The sequence below is a fragment of the Phalacrocorax carbo genome, chromosome 2, assembly GCF_963921805.1.
Source record: "Phalacrocorax carbo chromosome 2, bPhaCar2.1, whole genome shotgun sequence".
In the NCBI taxonomy this organism is placed as follows: Eukaryota; Metazoa; Chordata; class Aves; order Suliformes; family Phalacrocoracidae; genus Phalacrocorax; species Phalacrocorax carbo.
Window position 1 is genome coordinate 9854379 of NC_087514.1, and position 22907 is coordinate 9877285.

The 22907-nt window shown below is 40.7% G+C and overlaps 1 protein-coding gene across 1 annotated transcript; it reads left to right on the forward strand.

Annotated features, from left to right (window-relative positions):
- The first annotated feature begins 1973 nt into the window (after nucleotides 1-1973).
- OC90 (otoconin 90) lies at nucleotides 1974-22907 on the forward strand. The gene is made up of 13 exons (XM_064441738.1): nucleotides 1974-2019; nucleotides 5444-5509; nucleotides 5728-5787; nucleotides 6057-6231; nucleotides 9916-10028; nucleotides 11429-11557; nucleotides 13086-13127; nucleotides 13967-14023; nucleotides 16059-16109; nucleotides 18409-18555; nucleotides 20765-20939; nucleotides 22014-22120; nucleotides 22609-22907. Exons 1-13 carry the CDS (start codon nucleotides 1974-1976, stop codon nucleotides 22905-22907), a joined length of 1467 nt encoding a protein of 488 aa, XP_064297808.1.

A 22907-nucleotide genomic window follows, 5' to 3' on the forward strand; every position in this document is an offset into this window, starting at 1 on the left:
CACTGGCCTCCAACTAGGCTTTGCACCACTGACCACCACCCTCAGGGCTCTGCTGTTCAGCCAGTTTTCAACCCACCTCACTGGGCTCATCCAGCCCATAAATCAACAGCTTCTCTATCAGGTTCTTATGGGGACACAGTGCCAAAGGCCTTTCTGTGGACAGTGCAGTTCACTGGGCCTTGGAGGAACCAAGCCTTTTGCTCATGTAAGTATTTTTACAATTCCCAATTTGTTGGGCTTCGCGCTTTTCCATGCTAAAACTCAGTGGACAGTTTGCCTTTGTTGATGGCATCTTTGAAGGGTAGCTGCATCTGACCCTGGCAGAAAGCGCACCTTCTGAACGAGGAGAAGCCTTCCCAAAGCTCATTGACCCAACCTTCCCCTGGATTTCACTCAGCTTTGGAGCAGAGCCACCGTGGAAAGACAAGAGCAGACTTCTCAACCCTGCAAAATGCCAGTGTTTAAAGCTGTATAAATTTTCACTCATCTTTCATCACTGAACACTACCTCTTGCTAAGCTATTAAAGCCATATTCACATGCCCCAGAGATTTTGTGAGTGATTAATAACAATGAGATGATTGTTATTTAATTATAGCCAAGAGTATTAGGGAAAGTTACTATACGATGAATGCACCTGCAGAACAGACTTCTTAGTATAGATCCTTTACATGGCTGGAGCCATATTACTAAGATACACCATGGGCATAATGACTCCAAGGAATCTCAGGGAAGAATTAATTAATAAATGTTGAAGTGGGTTTGATAAAGGGAGTGATCACATGGGTGAGGTATATATCCAAGTGGGTATAAATAACTTAGCACTGACTTTGTTGAAATCCATTTGTCCTCCATCCAACTGCTTTCGAATAATATCCCTCAAGGTAAGCCTTTCTAGATGTACTCTATAATATGGGAAGAAAACATTGTAGAATAAGTTATTTGGGACTGTGTAGTTGCAGACTGAAGCATAGGTAAGAGATTTGGGAGAGTAGACTATAGATATTTAGAGCTGTTAGATTTATAACCTCACTTCCTGGTGAAATATTACAAGATTTTTTTAGTTGAAATGAATGCAATATCAGACCTTGGGGGAGCAGGCAATCAACAGTAGATAGATACTGATAAATAAATGTTCATTTTTCTGGCTTTAAAAGACCCCATGCCTGACTTAGAAAATAATTCTAAGTTTAGAGTAAACTATGACTGTAGTTCCAAGCAACCTATTGCCTGTCATTTAATGATTATTAATGCAAGGCTTTTATCTTCAGAATAATTCTTTATACACATTTCTGTAACGACAAGAACACCCAGAACCTGAAGAGCTCTAAACAACTTAGTGTTTATCATTAGGAAAATATATGATACGTTAGGTCAGTCTCAACACAGATTAGAGTAAATGTTTGACTACGAAGTGGGAGAGATTTTTGTGATGTGAAGGAAACTAATATAATGGATTGCAGGTACCTGGGTTCAATAGAAGTAATCCCAGAATGTCTCTTCATTTACACAGTGTTTTACAATATCTGCATTGAAACATAACGTGAAGAATTGTTTAAACATCCTGTTAGATCAAGTAAGATGTGAAAACTGTTTGCAAAACAAAAGAAACCTCAAGTGCATCATTTTATTGCTAAATGGACTTTCTCTGTCTACAGCACTTCAGCAGAGTCTGTTGACTCACCTAAAGCAACACGAAAATATACATTGTTAGTCAGGTTTATAGAGGACATTGGTGAAATTTGAACGATACCTAAGGCTCATCATTGGTGCAATATGTGCATTTCCCATGATAAGGGTAAAAACTGAATTACATCAAACAGAAAAATGTCCAGGCTACAAAAGAATGATTTCCTAAGCTGATGTCTTCCCACTCCCAGATTCAGGAGATAACATTCTGCCTAATATTTTACTTAACTCACCAGGCATACCAGTCTGCTGTGCGACTTTTTCTTGTCTTTGGATTAAACGAAAAATGATTGTAATTCTGCTGGTGTCTATGTCAATGGTGTTGTACAGTGGTAAGTGGCAATGTATTTTTATGATTATTTGACATTTATGCCTAAATACTATTTTAAGTATGTGCTTTTGGAAACAGTCCTGTAGAAGGACACCTTCTGTCCCCTCTAACTTAGTTGTTCAACATTCAAATGCACTTAAATAAGTTTATCTATGGAGTACTTACATAACATATTTTTCTCAGGGCTTGTAACGAAGCAAGAAACAGTTAGCGGGCTTAAAAATATAACCAGAAAATTGCAACTTCCCTTCTGCTAGCATTTGGTCACTATTTAAGTCCTTTAGATTCCAAAAAATGTACTAGTTACATATAAAGAGATTCTACTCATTAAAAACGTGTATTGTCTAAATTCTCCAAACCATTCAGTGCATCCTGAAATATAACTCATGTTCGGCTAAAGCTCCTCCTTCAAATTTTACTATGAATAGGTCTTTTTTCTTCATATATCTCTTTAGATTTTATTGTCATGGGCGAATGAGCTTCCCAGCGACAGGGATGGGCAAACATTTAAAATTTCTGCAGTCCCTGCACTGTGTAGGAGTGTCATTAAGAGTTATCGGTGTGCAGGTAAAGAGAAGGGATCTTAGAAGGTTTAACACACCATTTCTGGACATTCCGTGGGGTTATTTCTAAAGGGAAAAGAAAGCTCAGCACCTTGGCACAGACAAAAGTCTGCACTCACCTACTTCAAGTTCACCAGTTTCTTCTCTTCTAAGGGGCTGTGTGCATTAGAAGTCAGTAAAGAAACAGGTGTAACAGAAAACGCATGGGCTAAAATATTTTGATGAAGCTGAACCTTAAGACTCCTACTATAGGAATAGAAATCAGTAAGAACATTAGCATTTCCCACTGCAGTGACAGAGAATGCAAAACACCTACATCGTTTATTCATAAAAAATAAAGGGGTACTTAGTCCCCAGATGTAAAGGGCACTGTACATATTGATAATATCTGATGCACTCAGAAATATCTGGGCACTCAGAAAAATGTTCTGACATAACGTTTGAAAGATATTTCCCCCAAACCTCAAAAAGGCTGGGCTGCAGGTGTCCCATACTGTGCCCTGTATGGTGACATCTTAATTAGCCACGATTGCAAAAAACAGCTGGAGGAGCACTGATGTGTTTTTGATGTTTTTTTTTCCAGATAACACTACAGAAAAACATTGTCAGAGTAACAACACCACAGACACATTTTTACATGTATCTGACTGCTGAAAGAAACTTTGTGGATAATGTATACAACTGGAAAGCCCAAGAGCTGATGTATCATACCAGAATCCTCAGGACATGTGCCAAGGCAGTTAGCAGGTTTTAGAGAAAGGCGGGAGGAGCTGAGCTCCCTGGGGTCTTCTGAGGTTTAAAGGACTGATTTTTGTGGTGCAATCTTTCACTGGCTATACAGGGAACGACATAGGACCAATAGCCCAAGAGACACGACAGCAAAAGAAGAAAAGAGAATAATTAATGTAGAGAGTATTTTCACTTTGTCCCTCCCCCACAATTTAAAAAAAAAGTAAGCAATTTTGTTAGCAAACCTTGGTTCATTGATCTTGACTTAGTGACAATTAGAAATATCGTTCTTCATAATGAAAGGATTAGAAGAGCCAAAGGTTTAGCAAGCTGCTGATCTTGTCATAGGGAGTTTTCTCCAGGGGACCTTCAAACATTTATGTGTTAATCGGGTGTGTGCAAATGAAGTTTGCTGAGAAGAACTAAAGGCAAGTGAAGGATGCTGGAGCAACCGCAACTTCCGGCAGTTCTGTAACATGGCTTTATCAATTCTCTCCTCTGTCTCTTTTAAGCTCAATGGGATTTTCATGCTTTCCAAAATTTTTCTGAAAGGACTAAATGATCAATAGCTATTCATCAACAGACACTGAGTTTGAGCCATGGTGTTATGCACTGTATCAAAACTTGGCTCTAAATGCATTTGATAGAATATGGCCTGGGGGAAGGATGCTTGTAATTGCAGAGGAAATACAGGCTTTAAGCCAGAAAATAAGGGGCAGTTTTTCTCTATCAAGCATGTGTACAAATGTGTATTCAATGCTATTTATTTTGCAAGGCACACCATTATTTTGCTTGAATCTGAATTCTTCATGGCCATCAAGCTTCCAACAGACTTGTTCCAGTTCTGTGAGAACACCAGCCTTTATTGGGAGGCCTCTTCTCGTTTGTGGAAAGCAGCCCATTCCCCTCGGACCTGCTGCTATGAAGGACAGTTCTGATGGATTGCTGTTTATCTAAAAGCTTATCATTGTGACCAAGACTTTTGGGAAAAGAGTAACATAAGAGGAACCACCTCTGCCTGCCTCCCTCGATCCCATGTCCATGTATTGCTACTAAACCTGAGAAATGGATTGCTGGAGGCATACGACTGTTACCATGAGTGTCTTGTTCACCTCACAGAAATTGTAGACATCCTGAGAAGGCCCTTATATACAATCTAAAAAAAGTCCCATTTTTTCCTAATCCTTTGCTAAACATAGAGTTAAGCCATATATCTAAAACCCCACTACTCCACTTTACTCTCTTACACCTATGTTTATTGAAGGAAAATGCAAAGATTTAGCAAGCTGTCAGTTCTTTCCCAGAATCTTTTGCAGAGGAAGTGGACAGCTTTCCAAATGCCAGTTATTCTGAGATATAAGCTATGCCATGAATTTAACATTACTTTTTTTCTTCAGTTTTTAGATCCTTGAGCCAATAAATACCCTTGACTTATTATCTTTAAAAAAAAAAAGGTCAAGTTTAAATAAATCCAAAGTAACACGTCCTCTCCTAAAATCATGCAGAAGACAAGAACAAGTTAAAAAATGGGAAGGGAGAGAACAAGTATTAGATTTCACCCTAATTTGGGACACGGCAAACAGGAAAAAACAGAAGTGTGGAAAATATATCACAGCATCTTCAAGAGGAAAAAGAGATAATTAACTTAAAGAAATAGTGATGAGAAGAGAGGCGATAAGGTGATAGGCAAGAAGGACTCAGAAAACCCAAACCTCTTGACTTCAAATACATGAAGAGCACAGGGTTACAGAGTAGAAACATCTGGGACAGTGAAGGTAGTTCAGCAACTAAAACTATTTTATACAGTTCCACTGATTCATCCCAGTAAGTGCCACTGCTCCAAAGAGCACAGGAGTACAAGGGTTAGCATATCCTCACTAGTGATACCCCAGTTTAACAGAGGACTGATTTTTAAGCTGAATTCAACATGACTTACCAGCATGATTCTGGCTTTCCTGGATGTGAATGGAGCTGATCAAGTGTTTCATGGTTTTGATAAACCAGCTTGCTAGTGTAGGAGGGTATGCAAAATGCCTGCAGTGTATGTGTCATAATGAAGTATATGTTGTTGGTTTGCTGGGGGCTTTTTTTATTTTAAAAACTTTTTGTTCTCAAATTTATTTGCTGAGGCAGGTGGCCAAGACCTGGAGCCGCCAGCATTCCTGCCAGAGCTTCTTAACACACCTGAAAGAATCTTGAGTAAGAATGGTTTAAGCTTCACTTTCTACAATATTGCATGGCATTGGGGAACTGCTCGTACTCCAGAAGCATTGCAGGGAAGTGTGCTCTTAGCAAATAGCTACTAACTCTTATCTCAGAATGGTTTAACAACTGAAGCAAGACCAGGGCAGTCTGGGGACAACTCTTGTAATTTACTTTTTAAAAAAGAAGTGTGATTTGTTTATTTTTTCATTTAGACAATGCCACGTTCTTCAATGGAGTCTTTCAAAATGTGGAAAGTGTTGCATTATTTTTTGGTAAGTATGTGTTCCAGTTGTACTTGAGCACTGAATAGAAATCAAGTGGAGTTTACTTTCATATATACTGGAAAGGATCAGGGATTTTTGAGGGTGTAGATTTCCCCAAAGACTTTTATAATACTAAATATTGCTGAGTGTCAAGTTTTGTGCAATGTCCCTCTTTTACTGCTTTGTTTAGGCTCTGCATTCACGCAAATGTCACCCATGTGTGACCCACACCTGGTCACCTCCATTTAACACACATTTTATGGCCGTTCTCTCTCCAGACTGCCTGGGTTCTCACTTCACCTGGTTACAGTCCATCTTCACTAACTTCCCTGCCCTGTTCAACTTTGTGAACAAAATGAAGTGCGTTACTGGTTTTTGTCCCAGGGATTTTGAAGACTATGGTTGCTCTTGCCGGTTTGAGATGGAAGGGCTCCCTGTGGATGAAGCTGATGAGTAAGTCTTATCCATGAGATGTCTTCTTCTGCCCTGACTGGCTGTCAGTGCCCTCATGCCCTGATGACCCAAACCATAACACTTGCCTAAACGATTTAAGGGCAGTTGTTTAGTCCACTCATCACTCGCAACCTGAATATCTGATATGACATCCAAAAGATAACTCCAACTCTGCTTTATCAGCCCTGTCCTGTGCTATTCCTACCTGCTAGTGAGCGCTATCATTTTGCTGGGCCAACACCCTGTGGCGGTTGCCTTACAGGATGGCTTGGAAACAGATGAAGTTGAGGTGGTTATAACCTACAGCATGTGATGATCCACTTCCTTCTTTCTTCTCATAGCTCAGAGTCTCTCTTCTTTCCCCACACTTAGATGTGGAGAAATACACGCCCATCCTAAGATAAAAGCAGAGTTACTCACACCTGCATATAATTCCACCAGTGCAACTCTGGTGGCACAGCTGGTTTAAACTGGTTGCAAAGAGTGACCACAAATGCAATAGGAAAAATAAACACCATACCCATCTCCTTGACATATCTCACCCAGAGGTCTCTAAATTCTGAACAGATCTTTGTGAACAAAACCTCATTCATTTCTTTGTACTGGACAATTCTGTCACACACTTAAATTGGTGCCAAAAACGGGAAGATTTGTTAATACAGTGAGTGAGAGAGCAATAAACTGAGCAAGTTAGTGGTTTACAGTCTTACCAAACTGTTGGTGTTGACAGCTGTGTAATACACCAGCAATGTAAGCTCATAGTGGACTATAATGAAAACGTTGGCATCTGAGGGGGATTTAAGCATCAACAGAATCGGGTTAGATCTAAGTATTACTTCAAGTGGCAGTTAGGAGGTTGAGTAGATCTTGCCCTGAATATCTGTGTACCTGCAGAGGTTGTAGGACACTGGAGCATCCAGGCACAGATAACAATGTAGCTGAATGGCTCTGCCCAGTACCATGTACCAGGAACAAAACCATCCAGACTCTGCTCTGTGCTTTGGGGGATACTGACTGGGCTAGTGAGAAAAAATACAATCTCAGGCCAGGACAATCAAATAGTTGTTCACTTATGCCAGCAGAACATGCGAAAAGAAATTCAAAGAGAATCAATATCCATCCATGTCTAAATACAAAAAGATTTTTCCAACAATGTAATGGTATATTGTATTAATTCCCTGAGTGAAGACAGTAAAGGCTCAGAAAAGGCTGATGCTTATAGCTAGATGGAAGTTAATTCATCCACTTTCTAGCATGAGATGGCTGGGAAAATGAAGATCTAACCCCGCTACTGGAAAAAAGTCATGGGGTTTCTTAGGAAAGGTTTTCTGAACAATTGTGATGACATGCTGAAACTAGAGCTCTAGTCAGTTCAGTGGATTGACACGAGAAGAGCTGAGCACCTGGGCTTTTGCTTCACTCAGCTTCATTTTAATGCAGAGTAGCATAAATACAGAAACAGCAGAATGGTCTATCAGCACTTTTCTCCTGAGAAACATCCATAGTCACTTTGTGTTTACAAACTGGTTAGCAGCCCTGCAGTGAAGTTTCCTTAGCAGCACGGCAACCCTGCTGCAGCTTGCAGTAAATGGAGACTGATTTTTCTTTTGCCACTGACACAGAGGTGCTCTTGGTTCAAGAGAGCCTCCGAACAGGCACCTGCTGCATATCTTTCTCCAGCAGTGTTCCCACAGTGTTGCAATATTTTCACTAACTTTATTTCTGAGAAACTAGTTTTGCAAACCTCAGAATTTGTCACTGCCATTTCTGTTCCATAAAAAAGGGCTGAACATCTCACTGTAGGTTTTTAAGGCACTGGAAAATGTTTGTGCCCATAAACCCAACCTTTTCCCATTTCCCAGAGTGGCTGTTATATCTAAATCAGGAGCCTAGTCTACCTCCATAGTCCGTGGGGAAAGTATGTCCAGAGGACAATCCATGTCTTACAATCCTCTGCTTGCAAAGGGAAGGCAAGTCACATTTTCCAATTAACCGTTGCATTAAATGGTGAAGTAATCGTGATGCTCTAAACAAACACACACTGCAGGGAGTTTGTATTAGACTAATTATGCAATTAGAGGAGCTTTCAGGTGCTGACACCTCACCAGGCCTCAGGCAGAGACAGGAGCGGATCTTGAGACATTAGCTGATGAGCTATATGTTTATGGAGCACCTCTGAAGCAAGGCACAGTAGTGTTTGTAGTGTGGAGGAATCATCAGGGCCCCTCTGCTGAATGCTATTTGCCCTCACCTTTGCTCAATACATTCCTGCAGTCTCCTAGACCAGGTTACAGCAGGGAGCAAAACCACTAACAGGCAGCAGAGACACTGGAGTGCAAGAGACTGGGCTTTGAAACTTCATCGGCTGCGATAATGCTATACGTGAGCTCTGACCCGCTGCTGGCAACCTGGACAAACCTGAGCACTGCTGTCTTTCACCAAGTCAAAATCTGATCACAGTTAGGGCTTGGACAGCTTCCTTGATTGTGAGGACATATTAAATATTGTAATAATTATTTATTAATATAGTAAGCGATCAAATATTAAATGCTTCCTAAATATAAGAAGTGAGAAAGTGAATGCGAAGCCTAGAAGGGATCCTGCAAGGGCTCACGTTCACTGTGTCTTCAAGAAAAATCCCACATGAGCTTAATTAAAGTTACCTCCTTACATTGTGCTCTCAAGTAAACCCTTCCTGGCAGCAGATGCTGGTTTTGAGTGCTAATGTTGTCTTGGCATTTGGTGTGGTCAAGACCAATGGCAATTCAATAACAGACACATGTTCTGAGTCCATTTCTCTGAAATGAGGATATTTCAATCTAAATCTAACATCAAGCCCTTCCTTAATTTATAAAATAATCTTATGTGGGTAAATGATGACTGAGTGTTTTACTGGTGTCTCATTTGTAGCTGATGTCAGTGCACAGAGATGTTGCTGTAATACAGAAGTAGATGTCCTGCCTGTTCAAAAATAGCTGGAGGGAAGAGAGGACTGATGACGAGCCTGTTTATTTAGTTGACTTTCCATTGCTATTCACATTTAAAGCGGTCATGCAGGCGTTTGGGATTTGCACGACAGCAGGGGTGTAGGGAAAACACAAGGTTTCTGAATGCCTTTGCTGTGTGGTGGTAGGAGAAAGCTACTTTACTCCAATGTGAGAGAACTATTTCATGGCCCCTTCCCATGGCTAAATGGTGTACTTTAATTCTGATTGTTGCACAGAAGAGAAAGTACAAGAAACAGAGGATAGCATGGCATGTATTTATATCATCTCAATGGGACACGGGGATTCACAAGGCCTTGCAGAGGCATTAACACTCCGTGAGTGCCAGGTTCTGTGTAGTTCTCCAAATCTGCAGTGAGAAAGGTTGTGGCAGGACTGGAGCCAAGACCTCCAGAGCTGAGCTGTAAGAACTCAGGTACTGCAGGAGAGAAATGTGTGGTCTCCCACAGCGTGCAGACCTGTGCCTACCACTGAGATTTGCATCCAGCTGTGCTTATCCGGCTAGACTGACTCAGGGAAAAGCAGTGCTCAGCCTTCCTCGTGTCTAGGGACCACACTGAGGAGCTCTTTTTCTCTTTTGGCATCTTTTACATTCTTGTGTGAGTGACACGAAAGCATTGCAGTCTGATCTTGAACTGAAACTAAATTTTGTGAACTTCATGTTATTTCGTTTTCTAAGCTGTTGTTTCCAGCACCGCAAATGCTATGAGGAAGCAACGGAGATGGAGTGCACATGGGAACCATCAAAGATTTCTGCAGATGTCAGCTGCTCTACTGAAAACCTGACCTGCGGTAAGATTAACCTATCACAAGAGCAGAATACTGGAGCCTCACTATGACAGAGAAGTTTGTTCTGGTCTACCTACCAAAAGTCATATATAAATTAAGCAGAAACCACCTCCATGTGTGGATTTTTGAGGGCTTTAGTGTTCTGCTTAGGGGTGAATGGAAATAGGAATACACAGAGGCATCAAAGCCCAACTAGGCAGGAAAATTGAAGTCCAATAACTAGAAACTTGCCAGGTCTCCTCTAATAGGCAGCCTTTTGCTGAGGTTCCCCTGACTTTGTAGGACCACTAAGCATTGCTTGAGATATCTCCACACATCAGAAATGCAGTGGATGCTGGGGAAAGACCTAAAAAACAGCTCCCTTCTGAAGCTTCAAGGCCTGATTTTTATATACTTTGAGGGACTATTGTTCCCTGCGAATTGTTCACAGGGTCATATACACTCATTAGATACAACAGTATCGCCAATGAGGGCAGAGACCATGCCGTTATAATAGGAGCTACTCCATGCAATAGTAATACAGTCCTGGCAAGTGTGTAGTGGGGCTCTTTAATGCCTAATCAATTTTAATATCTTTTTTCTGGAAGAATTGACTCTGAGAAAAGACTATATGCTACAACATGATTTGAGGATACCAGCAAAGAGTAGCAGAATCCCCAAACCAATACCCTGACAGATTTTTTAATAAACAGTCTGATCCGATTTCCTTTTCATGTTTCAAATTAAAACAGTTTTTGTTATTTAGGCTAATCTATAAAGGTCCAAGTGCATTTAAATATGAATAGTGCTTTTTAGGTGTTTCCATACTTCATAATCAGGAAACATTTTGTTCAAACTAAAAAAAAAGGATTAAAAAGAAAGAATAGTCCCCATCGAAAATGTGAAACATAAGTGTGACAGCTCTGAAAGGTCAATGTTTTTTAAATCCTGAAGAGTGGAAGGGTTTGAAATGGGAAAATAGTATTTCCTGGGAAACTGTTTCCTATCCTTTATAAGGAGCAAAACACATTTACCCCAAAGACCTGGCTTGTGGACTAAGACTTCTTGCAGTTAGGAGGAATATTTTAATGAGGTTTGTAAAATGTCAAACTCAATATCAGCTGGGTTAAGTTTCCCATGGAAAAACTAGAGGCAGCAAAGCACCGCTCTGTAGCCCTCACTATTCCGCAGAATGAACCGGCCCAGGCAGGAAGTCTATTGCCAGCCGTGCCCGGCGACATTGGATGGCATTTTGAAAACAAACTGTGTTGGAGAACGAAACTTGACTGTGTTCAGTGTGAAGAAGCACAATATAAATAGGTTTGCGCTAATAAATATAGACACAAACCTTACAGGGAAGAAAAGGCAGGAGACAGAAAAGATATTTCAATAGTACCTTGTTTGGATTTTTATTTTATTTCCAGAGTCTGGGGATGCCTGTGAACAGTTTCTCTGCAACTGCGACAAAGATGCCATTGAATGCTTTGTGAATGCACATATTAACTCTTCCTTGAATGGGCTGGATGTCTCCTTCTGTCCATCTCTGGTTACAGGTAATAATGAGGATCTGACCAACTGCCTCTGACTGCCAGGTTTGACTGGCAGATTTGATGCCAGACTCATCAGATTTGACCCAACACGAATGAAGCAGTAGCTGGGTGCTTTCCTGCACGAAACCTGGCAGTCTGTGCTATTCTCCGTTTCATGTGTCCTTCCCATTTACTGCTACTCAAGTGAATACCAAGAGAGAAGAAGGACTAATTGCTGTCCTGGAGCAAGTCCAGGAGAGGTTACTGAGCTGGTGAGGGGGCTGGAGCACACGATGAAAGAGGAGAAGGCTCAGGGGAGATCTTTTTGCTGTCTTCAATACCTAGTGGGGTGTGTAGAGAAGACAGAGCCAGACTCTTCCTGGGGGTGCACAGGAGAAGGACAAGAGGCAAGAGACACAACTGCAGCAGGGAATAGCCAGTTAGATATGAAGATTATATTTTTTTTTCCAGGAGGCTCCTGCTAAACCTGTGAGGCTTTTGCCAACCTGAATGAATGGGTGATACTCAGGGTGATTAGTGGCGAGAAGGTCACTAGCAGGAATGCCAAACGGAAAATATTGTTGTCTCAAGTCTCCCCTTAAATCATGCTAAAACTAGCTGGAAAGGCAAAAATAGACTCACTTTGCTCTGTAACTTCATTTCCATCTTGGAAGGAAAAATCGTCTCTAAAGATGAAGGGGATGTTTATCTCCATTGTCATACACTAATCTGTGCTCTCTAGCTGAAATTACAGCCTTGTAAGGCTGAATACTGACCCTGTGGGAACAGGGCTGGATTAAAAACTTAATTCCTATGGATTGCAATCAGAGCATGGCAGGGGAGGACCTTTGAACTCCCAAGCTGAGACAGACATGAAAAAGCAATGTTAGTTTTTCTAATCCTTTGGCTCATATTCACACACCCCAGTGCTAAGGACAGGTGTCCACATCTATATCATGCCCTGGGTGCATCCCTCGTGAATAGGTCAAAGGAGAAGAAAATGCCACAGAAAAGTTTGCATCACAGCCAGAGAATTGTTTTGCCTGAGCCAGTAATCCTTCACTGGGGTCAGATGGCTCCACATAGAGTACGGCAGCTCCAACACAGGGCAGATAAAGGGGAAATTGCTAGGTGCTAACAGAAAAATCATGCTGGTTTTACCACTGCTGATAAAGATAGATTCAACTCTAGCTCACCAAATACCTCCACTTATTTTGGGCTCCTGATTATATTTCTTAATGGAAAAAAAAATCTTTTGAATGAAACATTTTTATTTAGTGTTTACTTATGTTATTACCTTTCTGTGTAGCTGTTCTGTCCAGTCCAGGCTTCGGGGAAAAAAATATCCTGCCTCATAAATTTCTGGGGAAAGAATTTTGGTAGATATTTTATTACAGAGAAAAATGTGAATTAAATGGGGATATATTCTCCAAAACCTTTGCTTTAATAAGAATAAATTAAATGAATTCCTGATTTGTTGTACTATTCAGATTAAACAGTGGCAAGCTCCCTTCCCACACTGTAGTCTGTGAGAGTGCTTTCTCCTTTTCAGAAACCACCGGCAACAGAGAGATGACAACGCTTCACACGGAGGGTATGTCCTTACCTCTGTAATTCTTTGAATGGGGGATATTAAATCAACATAAATTTATAATCACAAAAAAATAATGTGAGTATTTTGGAAGCTATGGATTCCTTTCTGAGAAGCAAAGGCAAGTTTTAGCACTATATCAGAATATGAAAGGAAGAATAAAAAGCCTAATACACTAAAGCACCATTTTTGTGGCAAGCTTACACAGGTGCACAGGAAAATTTCAGCCAAATGAATCCTTTTCCTGAGAAGGAATTCAGAAGAGGACCCTGAATCTCATTTAGAAATAATATAAGAAGAAACACACTAAAAGCAACTTCTAAAATGTGTTCAGGTGGATCCTATTCTATTTGCATGCGCATTTAAGGCTTTGCTTCAAAAAGGTTCCTAGCCAAGGGTGTGGATTTTAACACTTATGTTTTCTGTTGAAAAGTTTAATTCTGACCTGCATACCTTCGCTACAGACCATGTATTTAAGTACCCACTGAAATGGGAATTTAAAGAATGCTGATTGCCCGCCCACTTCTCTTGTTTAGGTTGAAACTCTTTATGGTAGAGACTGAGGGATTTTTTAAAATCATACTCTATGCTGCTGAGTAGAATTTAGCATCAGCAGTGAATAAACACTGAGGCAAGATTTTAATACTGTTACCATAATTATCAATAATTAGATTTGTACTTGCTCTATTTAAATCATATAGTAACACTACAAAAAGCACAATGGTAATAATATTTAGAAATAAGTTCCATTCGGATGACTCTGATCACGTTGTGCCAAGAGCCAGTCTAATGAGCGTCCTAAGCCATGACTCTCTGGGGTAAGAATGCTTTTATTTTTGCAGAATTCCTTCATCATGGGACTGACAAAACACAGGCTGCAACTGCATCCATGGAAGAAGGTTTGCAACTTACAGTGCAAGAAGCACTGTTTTCAACTCCCCGAACCTGAACAAATAAAATACAAGAATAAGCTGTTTGCTTGCTTTCTGCCCTTTTAAAAGGACTGATATAAAAGCAGATATAATGGTTTGGTGATCAAATTCAAGACTGAATGAGAAGGTGCAATTTTTCAATTTGTGCGTGTGATGCGCTTAACCAGCCTTTACAGTAAGTTTCCCAAGGGCTGAGAATGAGCACTCTATGACAAAAACTGTTTTCATCCAAACAGGCCTTTATTTCCCCGGGAACAGAGGTTGCAGCAGGTGAGCTGTTTGGCAGAGACATGCTGTGTGGCTGCCAACCGCTGGACCCACAGCAAATTGCATATTTGTTGTCTTTAAAGAGACATTTAATTAGAGAAGATCAGGCAGTGGCATGAGGAAAAGTTGAACTTGGTTTATTGAAAACGAGCCAGCAGTTTGGTGGTGTATTTTCTTGCAACACAGATCCAGGCTGAAGTCCTTCTCACTCTGGTGCCCCTTGGGTGAGTTCCTAAACCACAAGATCAAGTGGTTCTTCTGACAATCTTCATATTTTTTCTGCTACAGTCAATAGCTATCTTATTCAGGAATGGATGCTTGCAAAAATCTCATTGCTGCAGTATGAGAAAACTATTCTTTTCCTACCTGCGTGGTGTGCACAACACCACAGAGGAGTCGTCCAAAGCCTTGGGTGGCTCTGGGAGGGCACACCTAAAAGTGAGGGCCGTGTCTTATAGTAGTGGAATACAGGAGGAGACCAGTCTTAGACCACCCATTGCCTGATTTAGCTGATGCACTCTTGTGTCGCGGTCCCACCACGAGCAAAGCCATACTGTCACGTACAGAGACCCCGTATCTGCCAAGCGCACAAGCAGCGTGCGCCGGGTGGCTGCAACCAAACCACTGCTCAACGTGGAGAAACTCAGGAGTTATTTTTAGGGAGGGGAGAGAGGTGGAAAGTTGCACTTTTTGAGATCTTAAGAACCTGGTTTCAATTTCTAGTGTGCTCTTCTGTGTTTCTCGAAGCAAGTAATTGCCCTATGTGTGAATCTGGAATAATTCAAAAACATATGGAATGTTTTTCCTCTTCTTCTTCTCTTTTTTTTTTTTTTCTTTCTTTATGCCAGTGTTCTGGCTGTTCCTCATACCTCTCCTGTATTATCAAGGTGGGTTTTTTACCAGGTATTTTATGTTCTTGCCTAACAACAGCTCTGATCCAGGTTCATGTTTTTCTAGCTGCTTCGGGAGGCTTGGTAACAGAAAACTGAGAACTCCCGAAGGAGTGAGTGCACCTGTATTTGTACATCTGTAGCAATCTTTTACTTCCCCCAAAAAGATTACTTATCCTCTCTAAAGAAGCATAGTCCATCCTAAGGCTCAAAATGTTGGCAAAGGATAAAAACCTGTATGAGGAATTTCAGAAATCTGAAAATGTATCCCAAATAACGTATCTGGTCAGATTTTGAGGGAGATATTTAAAGAAAATTTACCATTTAACTAGCTGTATCCCCATTTTAGCCCATAGGAACTTCACCATTGACAACTGTGAGAACTGCATTAAGCCAAAGATAAGTTCTACTCAGAAACTTATTCAAGGGCAAAGACATCCTTGCTCACATCACAACATCCTAACAACAGAGAAGAAGATGCAGAGATTATTTTTTTATAGTTTATATGTTAATAATTTATCAAAAGGGAGCTGATGATAAATGAAACAAGTTTATCAGGTAAATAAATAAATTAGATGTTAATATTCAATTTGCCGCTTCATTCATACTTACGCTGCTTCTTTGTTAGTGTGAAGCACGTTATCTGAATGCAGCAATGAGATTATTTTATCAGTATCGCTTTGCCTACAATGACCAATGTACCACAGAGAAAAATGGGCAAATCTCTATACATGAGATGCCTGAGTCTTCCTGCTTTGCTGAAAAAGCTCTCCTCAGCAGCTTGACGTCTCATAAGAGACTCTGCTGGCAACTTGTTTTCTGAGTTTATGTTTTGTCTTCAACAGTGATTCCTTCCGAGCCCAGCAAGATGATCCTGGGGACCTCCAAAGCTGGAGGTAAGAGTCTGATTATACTATTGTTGATGAATCAGTTATTCCTGACTCCAGGAGAAAAAACAGATTTTGGTTTACGAAGCTTTGTGGTGTCACAGGCAAAAACCTGCAGCTCAGGATTTCTGGATTATACCCCTGGTTCTTCTGCTGACTTGCACATCCCCGAGCAAACCATTTCATTACTCCTAATCACTATCTTTACAAAACAAGGCTACTTGTGGTGTCTGGTTAAGCTTTATGATGTTTTCAGTAGAAGTTACTCAAGAGATGCATTGCAGAAATAGAACAGGTAGGTCACTGCCACGATGCCTCTGCTTTTTGTAGTTACCACAAGGGACCACAGAGGTAGAGCTCCTGCTCCCTCCATCCCTCAGTAAAAGGTCAGTGACTCTCAGCTTTCCTTTTCCTTTGGCTGACACGGCAATACTTCATCTAAAAGCATCACAATTAAAAATCCATGCATGGTGACAACAGGGCTGCTGCCAGAGAACCGAATTTAGGTAAGGGTCAGATCGCAGATACAGAAACGATAGCACCAGACTGAGAAGTATTCGCTGTCCGTTGCCTCCACTCACTTGTTTGCACTCCTCATGAAAGTATTTGTGAAAACCTCTTCATATAAGGTTTTCTGATATGAGGGTTGGTCCTTTAAATTACATTCATATCATCTGCTGCTGGAAAGAGGTAATTTTTATTTTGCCTCCTCCTTTATTATACAGAACTTCACAGAATTCTTTCCCAGTCTAAAACCTACTTCAGCTTTTGCAGTTGTTAGTGCTTGGAGCACAGCCACACCAGTAGCTACAGCCAGAAGTGGAGCACCTTGGTAGACTTGGGAGTTTTCAGTGGCTGCTTTTTTGTAGAAATGATCACTCAGGCAGACTGAAACACACCATAAAAATGTCGAGGAACACTGAATATGGCGAGTAGAAAGGAGTCAGTTTTTTAAGTCTGATTACACTGCTGGACAGTAGCCACCGTCAGGAGAGTAGCCACCCCAATACAGAAATATGGCATTGCTGTACTAAACACTGGACAAATGTTCTCCTCCTTTAACCTGAATGTATCAGATCTGTGTGCTGCGTTGCAGGTCTGCACGGCTCCCAGAATATTATCTGTAATATCTATTCTTAGCTAAGTGCAGAATTTCCCAAACTTCAATTTTATTTTCTACATCTAGCAGGAATCACTTTCATTTCAACACACCACTGTCAAACAAAGTGGCATGAAATGTGCACCTTGCTGAGTTATTAAAACTAGTGTGTTGCTATTGATCCATTTCTGCAACTTTTCATGGGCTGCTTTGTGTTTTTTAGCAGTACTTTCCTTTTTTAATCTATTTTCTTAACCTCTAACAGGTTACTGCCAACACAAACTAAACCCAGAAATTCAGAGAGGCAAATTTAATGAATTTGAGTTTAATCCAAATAAGTTCAGCCAAGGAATTTAAAATGAAAGGCTTTAAAAATATTGAAACATATGTTCACTAGTATTTTCCAAGTATTTTGTTTGTGAAATGCAACGTTCTTCATATTGACATTTAGAAAAAAATGAAAGCATTTGATTTTAATTTGATGACAATATTTTCATTTACAATTATCCTATATAAAAAAGGTTAAAAAAGAAAGAAAAAAAAAGTTAAGTAATCCCCAAATTAAACGAAACATTCCTGCTTAACAATAAATCTTCAGATAAGCTAAAAATAAATAGCCCATTTAATTCTTAGGATAAAGAATCTCCTTAAAATTATGTTTCTATTCATCCTCAACTTACTTTCCCCTTAATATATGCTTATGGTTACAATGAAGTAAATCCTTCAGTTGCCCAGCTCTGCATCAGTCAAATAATTTTCTACCTTCCCTAATGTCACTATCCGTTTTAGCACCCTCATGTGAATGGACACTTTTTTTTTATCTTTTAGCAATTTACTCAGAAAATGACACCTCACCTGCGCTTTATCTCTCAGTATGGCTGACTAATCAGTAACCCATAGGATTTTCAGCAGCTGGCACAGCTCTTTACCTCACTGTGCAAGACATTAAAAATATATATATATATATCAGTAGTTATACTGGTCTTATTTAACCAGCATCTTGTTTTCTGAAAAGCAAGAAATGTAATGAAATGACCAGCGTGGGTACTTTGCTTTTCCAGTCTTCATTTTGGTTTTTTTTTCCCTACAACCACCAGTCCACATGAGTTCTGCCTGAGGGTATTGCTCTGACCTGCTATCTAAAATGAAAATCTTGATGTTTATTGCTCCATGTCTTCTTCCACTTTCCTCTTTCTGCTCATTCAAAAGAGGACAGATTTATGGAAGCTCTGGTCCCAGTGGAAGAGATAACCACCTCCCCAGCCTCCTTCCCAGGAGATATAAACCCCATGCAAGTCAAAACTGTCCCCACCGAGAAGATTCCTGCAGGCATATCTGCAAGGGCAAAGGAAAAAGGCAAGTAAAAGCTGTGTCGCACCTACTCTAACTTACAGCGCTCCCCGATTCCTGCCCACAGATATCTGAGGAGTCAGCATTTCTCATAGATATGTGGAATAACACTATTTTCTGCCTAAATCTGGATAGGTTACATAGAATACAGGGTGCACAACACTGCACTGGGAAGAGCAGTTCACTATCACTGACCAGGAAAGCTTAACTAACTAATTAATGAACAGTCTTCCAACTACAAATTAAACAAATGTTAGAAGACTGGCAACTGATTATGGTTCAGAATATGCACTTCTGGACACATTACTGGAAGAAGAGTTTATTCTACCTTTGCAAGTCTAATCTATGCATATGTCATCTCCAGAGACAAGCCCTGCAAGTGGCCAGAGCATGGCTTCCTCTGGAACAGCTCTGGAACTGGTACTGGCTGACAGGGGACCCAATGAACCTGCTGGAAAAGGTAACTGAAGTGGTTTTTTCCAGTTATACCTAATGAAGTATGCAGCTACCTCTATATTAAAAGGTAGATGTATGTTACATGTAAAGATTAGTTATTCTAAACCAGTTAGACAAGCACGTATCTATTGGTATTTATAAGAACAGGAGATGGAGTCATCTGCAAAAGCTTCCAACAGTTTAACCTCCTCCACCAATGTGCTACCATTATCACTTACAAAAACTATTTATGACTAGGTTGTAAGTACATTTTTCATATGGTACATGATCTAAAATGAGCTCAGTGAATGTTTCCCCTTGCTTTTGCTTTTAGGCAGTAATTTAATCATGTCTTTGAGTTACTTTATTTTACAAGCAGCAGAAGCAATAAAAGGAATTTCCCCTGCTCCTCACTCTGACCTCTTGCCAAAGTCTTGCCAGATTCAGCCTTTTTCTTGCCATTTCTGAGTCTGTTCCAACTCCTCCTCAGAGTTCACGGATTTCCCAAGACGTTTCAGACCTGTCACTGCTGTAAATCCACACTCACAGACTGTCCCATCCACCTTGTTAGGCTTCCAATGAGGAAAGCAGTCCCAGGGCTGGGACAGGGCAGATATAAAGAACCACCCAGCCTTCTGTCATACTGGAAAATCTTATAGTAAAATATCCGTTTTTAGAGAGCGCATGCCAGTGTACGGACCTGGGGCTTGTTCTTAGTGGATGACCGTGAGTGAGCAAAGACCCAAGCAGGCACATGGTCAGAATTTCCTACTGGGGGAAGTAATCCAGGATTGTCCCTGAAAAGCAGGAAGAGCCAGCCTAGAGCTGCAGAAGGGAAGATGGGATTACTTATGGGAGCAAGGAGGATGCACAGGGAACAGAAGCCCGCCCTCTCTCTTCCCCAGTCCAACCATCAGCCCCTTCGAGTCCTTTCCCTGGCAAAGTCCCAAAAGAGACCGCCTTGACATCATTTTTCCTGACATGGAACACACTCTACTCTCAGATCTTAGACATAATTCCCACAGCATCAGCTCTTCCTGAGTGGTGAAGCCACAGAGGCATTAGAGCTGGGACACGGAGGTGTCAAGACCTCGGCAGCACAGTAACCGTTATGACAGGTAGCTCCTGCATTTGGGACAGAAGCATCATAGCTCTAATCGAATCGCAGTTAAAAAGCATAAATGTGATAATCTAAGGTGGTCTTCCCTGGGCTGTAATATCAGGAAACAACCTCTTCAAAATGAAAATCCAGCCTCTTTCCTTTGGGAAAGATTGCTCTGTAACAGTGGTGAAGGAATCGTGTACATCTTAGTCCTAGTAGACCTTTAATGCTAGGTGGAAAGTATTTCAAATGAAAAAAAAAAAAAAAGCTATTGCACAGCATAGTCACTGCTTCGGCTATCTCTGTGCAAGCACAAGAGGTTAGGACTCTGTTTTCTGAATTAGCCAAGATGGAAGTTACTGAACACTCAGCTAGGTTTGAATATTGCAGAAGAAAAATTTAACTATGAAGGATTACAAAGGACTGCAAAGTACTTTCATTGCAATCTAATTGGACTTGTAATTTACATCTTCATAGGGTTCTCTCTTCCCCTTAAATATTTCCCAGCGCTTCTGCTGTCGTAGTATTCTAAGAGTATTCATGGACTGGAGCAATGATTTGGAAATAGTAAAATGTTGACTTTAAAAAGTTCTGATATCTCTGAAAATACTTCTACATCACAAGAGAGCTCCCACCAGTGAAAACATGGTGTGTCAAATAACATTTTTTGCTTTATAGTATGTGAGCGATTAACCTTCCTGCGAGAGAGAGGAAACGGAACGGTGAAGAGGGAGATGCCCCAGCTAGGAGAAATGCTGTTCTGTTTAACTCAGCGATGCCCACAGGAATTTGAATCTTACGGTTGCTACTGTGGCCAAGAAGGAAGAGGTTATCCTACTGATGCACTGGACAGGTGTGGGCTCTTCTATAATCTGCCATTAACTGTGGGTATTATTGGGCTGCCCATGGACCAACAAAGAACCATATGCCTTTTGTTGGGCCTTGTATTGCTTCTATAGCCAGGCCACATTTTGAAAAAAAATACACCTAAATACTTAAAACATGAAATACTCAAATGTCACTAAGACACATTCTATTATTGCATCAATGTTTTGGAGAGGACTTAAAATAAGAAAGGAGAACAATGGGAGGTAAGCAGAGCAGAAGGAAGAGTGTACCAAAAGAGATGAGGAAAACGGTTTGCTGTGAAACTTGGCTAAGAGGTAGTTCGGAAAGTGATTTAAAAAGAGTTAACATACAGCTGTGCTGCACTGTCCTTCAGAAGAGAGCACAGCTCGAGTGAAGCACTGCCTGAGCTGCAGCCAAGAGACCTGCTGTGCTCGACTGTGTGCTGTCACAGCACGGCTGACAAAGAGGAGGATTTCTGGAGTAATGCTGAGAATTCAACCAAAGTAAAGACATCTCCTTTAAGAGTGTCGCATTTGCAACTAAAAATCTTCCCTGTATGGAAGTTCGTAAGAGTTGGGGCCACATTAGGTCTACGTATAGCCCTTAGTACACAGCACACACAGTTTTCCCACACCTGCGCACAAGTAAGACTGCCTACGCATGATCACTAGAGTAGATGAAGGCTAGTGAAGGCTCTGGCTATCATGACGCAGTTTTCAGATTTTCAGCCAACAACACTTGAACACTCAAAGACACTTCTCACAGAGGATTAGGTCACAGTTACAATTGTAACTATACGCCCTAAATTTAAACAAAAAAACCCTAAAAAACTATACCACTGTTAAACATATGATACCAAAGGTATGAGGAAGGAGGGAGTGGAAGTAAGAACCAGTATAGGAGAGTAGGAACCATTTGGAGTGGTTTTCTTCTTCTTTATGGAAAAGACTTTTCTGTGATGAAAACCAGGATCTCTCAGTTTTAATGGGCATTGAAAATAAAGAGATAAAATAATTGGAAATACTCTGTGATGCACGAAGAGTAAGTATTTTTCATTTACATCTACTATTTATTTTAGGTGCTGCTTCTCTCATCACTGTTGTATGGAACAAGTTAAGAAACTTGGATGTCGTGCAGAAAGAACTTCAAGATCTGAAGTTGTATGTTTTGATCATAAGCCAAAATGTAAGTTTGGGTTAGAGGAAATTTTTCACGTCCTGATGACAGTGTACCAAAGCGTTACAGACTGAATGCCACCATGCCTGTCTGCTGCTAGAGCTGCGTATGGAAACAGAAAAATTTGGCTTCCAAACGTTAGCAATGCTTACCATAAAACCGAGCCTTTTTCCTAGATAAGATAAAGGTTATTACACCACCGTGTATGATGTAACCAGGTCAGGCTGAGATAATTACATTGAGATATTTTATGGTTGGAGACAGAAGCCAGCTGGTGGTGTCGTTACATTCACAAACTCAACTAAAGCCAATTGGACCTTCAGCTGTCCAGCACCTTGGTGTCAGGCTTATATTTAGACAGTTAAAGGTGAATTTGGAGACTAAAATTCAAGGCCGATTTGAAAATTTTATTTTCAAAAGCTTATCCACCCATGACAAATTATACATTGATTAATGGTAACTGCTATAAAATATTAATTCTGAAACTTCATTTTAAGGTATTGGTTGGAGCATGTGTGAGAAATTACTATGTGCTTGCGATAAGACAGCAGCCGAGTGCATGGCTTCTGCCTTCTTCAATGAAAGCCTTAAGTTTCCACACAGGCAAGACTGCCAAGAGGGGAAAGTCTTATGTCAAAGTGACCCTCATGAAAGGCCTTCAATCGGCACAGAAATAGGCACCGGGATTTCCAGCTCCGAGGAGAGCAGTGAGGAGGAAGGTCCACTGTGGAGTGTATTCAGAAGAGCAAAGAGAGATACACCATCCCGTTGGAAACTCCAGAACTGTGCAACGTGA

Coding starts and splice junctions, on each gene's coding strand:
- OC90 (XM_064441738.1), top strand. CDS start 1,974: ATGATTGTAATTCTGCTGGTGTCTATGTCAATGGTGTTGTACAGTG. Junction 5,510..5,727: donor CACACCTGAAAGAATCTTGA/GTAAGAATGGTT, acceptor TTTTTCATTTAG/ACAATGCCACGTTCTTCAAT. Junction 22,121..22,608: donor TTTTGATCATAAGCCAAAAT/GTAAGTTTGGGT, acceptor CTTCATTTTAAG/GTATTGGTTGGAGCATGTGT.